Source organism: Heptranchias perlo, chromosome 35 (assembly GCF_035084215.1).
Source record: "Heptranchias perlo isolate sHepPer1 chromosome 35, sHepPer1.hap1, whole genome shotgun sequence".
In the NCBI taxonomy this organism is placed as follows: domain Eukaryota; kingdom Metazoa; phylum Chordata; class Chondrichthyes; order Hexanchiformes; family Hexanchidae; genus Heptranchias; species Heptranchias perlo.
The window spans coordinates 21,517,115-21,521,957 of record NC_090359.1 but is presented as its reverse complement, the minus strand read 5'-3'; the positions used below and the strand labels follow the sequence as shown (position 1 = coordinate 21,521,957).

Genomic DNA, 4,843 nt, shown 5'->3' with positions numbered 1-4,843 from the left:
TTCCTGATAACAGTCCAACTCCACCCCTCAGCCATGCTGAGTCAGTCCTCTGCCTCTTGCCAAGAGAAGGAGGCAGAGGCCCACACAATTGGTTAAAGGCAGCTTTAATTCCTCAGCAGGGAAAAAGCTGGACGACAGGCCGCAAAGTCCTCGCAAAAAATGTTCAGACACTGTTGCCGAGGCCACGGGGTGGGGGGGAGTTGCGATTGTGCTTGGAGAAACAGTAATTGTCTGTGGTGACAAATAAAGTGACAGAGTCTACAATAAAAATCAGCAGAAAAGATCGGGAGATTTAAATAGAGCTGGAGTACTGCGTCCAATTCCGGGCACCGCACTTTAGGAAGGATGTCAAGGCCTTGGAGAGGGTGCGGAGGAGATTTACTAGAATGGTTCCAGGGATGAGGGACTTCAGTTATGTGGAGAGACTGGAGAAGCTGGGATTGTTCACCTTAGAGCAGAGAAGGTTAAGGGGAGATTTAATAGAGGTGTTCAAAATCCAGTGGCAGGAGGGTCGGGAACCAGAGGACACAGATTTAAGGTAATTGGCCAAAGAACCAGAGGGGAGATGAGAATTTTATTTACGCAGCGAGTTGTTCTGATCTGGAACGCGCTGCCTGAAAGGGCGGTGGAAGCAGATTCAATAGTAACTTTCAAAAGGGAATTGAATAAATACGTGAAGGGATAAAGATTTGCAGGGGGGAGTGGGACTAATTGGACAGCTCTTTCAAAGAGCCGGCACAGGCACGATGGGCCGATCGGCCTCCCTCTGTGCTGTATCATTCCAAAAGGCTCTGCGCAGGGGGTTATAAACAGCTGGAGTTGAGGGGCAGTGGAGGTGGTGTCCAGATAGGCAGAGAGGCAGACATTATCTACGCACAAAGAGTCAACAATCAGGGCAACAGAAAGATAAATGTTTATTGCACATCTTTTCTCCAACAATACATTTACAAGAGGAAGGGTGTCTTAAGCATCACGTAGGCAATGAAAGCCCGGTCTGATAAGTGGAGCGTCTTAGGGGAGAGGCCGGAGCTGCTTCTGTACATTCAACGTGTGGACACAAGAGGGCAGCACTCCGCCACATCTGGGACAAGTTTCGAGAAACCGCCCCCCCACTTCCCATCTCTCCCCGGTGGTCCCTCTGCGTCTTTCCGTCCGATGGGCGATTGGCAGGCGCGGCCGGCGTGTCGCTAGCGGTCACAGCGCGTGGCGCCTAAAGCCTCGTCGAGTTCACTGCCACGCGGCCGCCTGGAGCTTTCCCTGCGAAAAGAAACGAGGAGGGCTCCGTCAAAAGGCTTGAAGGCGGCGCGGACGGGCTCACGCGCGAGCAGTTCAGCCCAACGGGGTGACACCGAAACTCGTTGTTCGAGTTTTGTTTCAGGTGTCGCTGTGTTTGTATCTTCGCACTCCTTCCCTTGGAGAGGATGGCGGGGAGCAGTGGAAGGAATCGCGGGGCTGGTTAACAGTCGGACAGGCCGCGACGCGGACGCTCCTTCCCCGGGATACGGAACCAAGGCGGGTGGACGCGAGTTAAGATGCCGATCCGTTTGAACGGCGGAACGGGCTCGAGGGGGACGAGTCCCGCCGTGACGCAGCCGAGGTCAGAGGTCACGGCAGAGGCGATGCGGGATAAAAGTCACTCGTGCTTCTACACGAGGACGCGCCCAGCTTACAGGCGGTGGGGGGCGGCCGGTGGTTTACGGAACCGGTACTCGCAGCCCAGAGGTTGGGAGTTCGAATCCCACCACGGCCGGTTGCGAATTTGAATTTTTTTTAACAAAAAAAAATACCCCCGTTAAGTTGTGGGTTAAGTCAGGGTGAGATGCCCTGCAGGAATGGGAGTTTGCCACCTCTACGAGGTCCCGCCTACACATGGCCCCCCCCCCCCCAGGACAACTGGGGACGGGCATTAAATGCCAGTGGCGCCCACATCCCCGAGAACACTTTCTATGTGTAAAAAAAAAACCCCGCTCGGTTTCTCCTGTTTATCCAGGTCGTCATCCCCTCCTCTTCTTGGGGGAAGGGGAGAGAGGAGACACACACACACACTCACCACACACAAAGGGGGCAGATTTTGACTTTGTGCGATCGTGTATAACGGGCTAGCTGGCGGTAAAGAGAAAAAATCGGGGAGGGTGTAAAGGGGACGGCACGTCACTGTCTGCCGGAGTCAAATCCCCCAACGAGAGGGGGTAAATCAGAGTCTACCCCCAATTCAGGAACTTTGGCAAATTCCGCCCCCCCCGACCTCTCTCTCCAGCTGAGAACAACTGAACAGCACAGGTTTTGGATCGGTGCTGCGGTAACTCCTGCTGGATATAATTCAGAGACACACCAGAGGTGTATTTTACCTGCTACGCCATTGGGGTAAGGGGTTATTCCAATGGGGGTCAGTATTAACCCATTTGTAGTATTGGCTGTGACGATCTTTGTTTTACCAAGCTAGTCCAACTTAAGACGTAGACCAGAGAATCGCAACGCGAACGTAAGTACGGACTATCCCTGAAAGCATGGCGTTACTCACCCCTTCCGGTATTCAGCGTGAAGCCTTCGGATATCGTCTTCTGTCTCCTGCATTCCACAAACACAGGGGTCAATCGCCCAGTCAGAATCTGGCACCGCCGCAAACAGTAACAACAGACCTCCCCACCCCCCTCGCCCCCTCACCGTTAATCTACGCCTCACTGCGTCCAAAGGTCGAGCCCCCACTCCGGAGGCTCGAGCCCATAATCCAGGCCGACACTCCCCAGTGCCAGTACTGACCAGCCTTGCATTGAGTATAGAAGATTAAGGGGTGATCTAATTGAGGTGTTTAAGATGATTAAAGGATTTGAGAGGGTCGATAGAGAGAAACTATTTCCTCTGGTGGGGGGAGTCCAGAACAAGGGGGCGTAACCTTAAAATTAGAGCCAGGCCGTTCAGGGGTGATGTCAGGAAGCACTTCTTCACACAAAGGGGGAGTGGAAATCTCGAACTCTCTCCCCCCAAAAAGCTGTCGAGGCCGGGGGGTCAATTGGAAATTTCAAAACTGAGATCGATAGATTTTTGTTGGGTGAGGGTATTAAGGGTTAGGGAACCAAGGCGGGTAGATGGAGTTAAGATACAGATCAACCCACGATCTGATTGAATGGCGGAACACGCTCGAGGGGCTGAATGGCCGACCGAGGGAGAGCTGCACTGTCGAGAGGCGCCGTCTTCCGGATGAGACCTTAAACCGATGGCCCCCGTCTGCCCTCCCGGGCGGGCGTGCAAAGAAAATCCCATAAACTACGTGACGACGAGCAGGGGAAGTTCTCCCCCCTCGCACCTCCTGGTGTCCTGGCCAACGTTCCCCCCCTCAACCAACACCCGGCAAAAAAGCCGGATCAACTCACCGCTGTTTGTGGGATCTTGCTGTGCCCCAAAATAAAACCGGCTGTCACATTTGCCCGGATTATCGCAGTGACTATACGGGGTGTGAAGTGCGTTGAGAGGGTTCTGAGAGGCATGATAAGGTGCTGTACAAATGTAGTAGGGTGGTAAATAGTGAGGAGGATAGCCTCAGTCTGCAGGACGATATAGATGGGTTGGTCAGATGGGCGGAACAGTGGCAAATGGAATTTAACCCAGAAAAGTGCGAGGTGATGCACTTTGGAGGGACTAACAAGGCAAGGGAATACACAATGAATGGGAGGACCCTAGGCAAGACAGAGGGTCAGAGGGATCTTGGTGTGCAAGTTCACAGATCCCTGAAGGCGGCGGAACAGGTAGATAAGGTGGTAAAGAAGGCATATGGGATACTTGCCTTTATTAGCCGAGGCATAGAATATAAGAGCAAGGAGGTTATGATGGAGCTGTATAAAACACTGGTTAGGCCACAGCTGGAGTACTGTGTGCAGTTCTGGTCGCCGCACTACAGGAAGGATGTGATCGCTTTGGAGAGGGTGCAGAGGCGATTCACCAGGATGTTACCAGGGCTGGAGCGCTTCAGCTATGAAGAGAGACTGGGAAGATTGGGTTTGTTTTCCTTGGAGCAGAGGAGGCTGAGGGGGGACATGATTGAGGTGTACAAAATTATGAGGGGCACAGATAGGATGGATACTCAGGAGCTTTTTCCCTTCGTTGAGGGTTCTATAACAAGGGGACATAGATTCAAGGTAAAAGGCGGGAGGTTTAGAGGGGATTTGAGAAAGAACTTTTTCACCCAGAGGGTGGTTGGAGTCTGGAACTCACTGCCTGAAAGGGTTGTGGAGGCAGGAACCCTCACAACATTCAAGAAGCATTTGGATGAGCACTTGAAATGCCATAGCATACAAGGCTACGGACCAAATGCTGGAATATGGGATTAGAGTAGACAGGGCTTGATGGCCGGCGCGGACACGATGGGCCGAAGGGCCTCTATCCGTGCTGTATGACTCTATGACTCTATGACTCTAACTCCCTTTCGAACCCGTCTTTACTCCATGTGTTTAAAGTACTTAATTCAGAGCTTTTACTGGGTCGATTTATTTGCGAACAATCCTATTCCCACCCGCGCAGTCAGTGACTGCTAACCCTTCCCGCTCACTAAGGAGACAATTATCAGCAGCTGATGGCTTGCAAGCCGCAAATTCACGCGGGCTGCTCCTAAGATGGTGGCGACGCGGGCGTCCTCCGCCGCACGCCCAACAGCGCGTTCCAGGCGGGCGGTCTGAGCTCCGGCTTTCCTGTGGGAAGGCCCGAGGAGACCGTCGGGATATTAGGGACCCAGATGGGGGTGTCGGCCGTGAGTTGAGGGGGGGGGGGGTCTGTAAGCCGCGGATTCACGGATCTTCGGTTGGGTTTGATGGCGCCCCGCGGGGCGTTGCCGTGCGTTACCTGTATTTGA

General features: G+C 53.4%; 1 protein-coding gene and 1 long non-coding RNA gene across 2 annotated transcripts in view; both read right to left on the bottom strand.

Moving 5' to 3' along the window:
* Positions 1-897: 897 nt before the first annotated feature.
* LOC137302168 (uncharacterized) lies at positions 898-2,576 on the bottom strand. Its single transcript, XR_010958433.1, has 2 exons — positions 2,522-2,576; positions 898-1,257 (listed from the first exon to the last, which is right to left on the bottom strand). It is a non-coding gene; the product is annotated as an uncharacterized lncRNA (long non-coding RNA).
* A 2,026-nt stretch (positions 2,577-4,602) lies between these two features.
* LOC137302304 (zonadhesin-like) overlaps positions 4,603-4,843 on the bottom strand; it is a 108,040-nt gene continuing 107,799 nt past the window's right edge. The window contains 1 exon segment of the mRNA XM_067971944.1: positions 4,603-4,682. Coding sequence (XP_067828045.1) covers positions 4,603-4,682 — 80 coding nt within the window.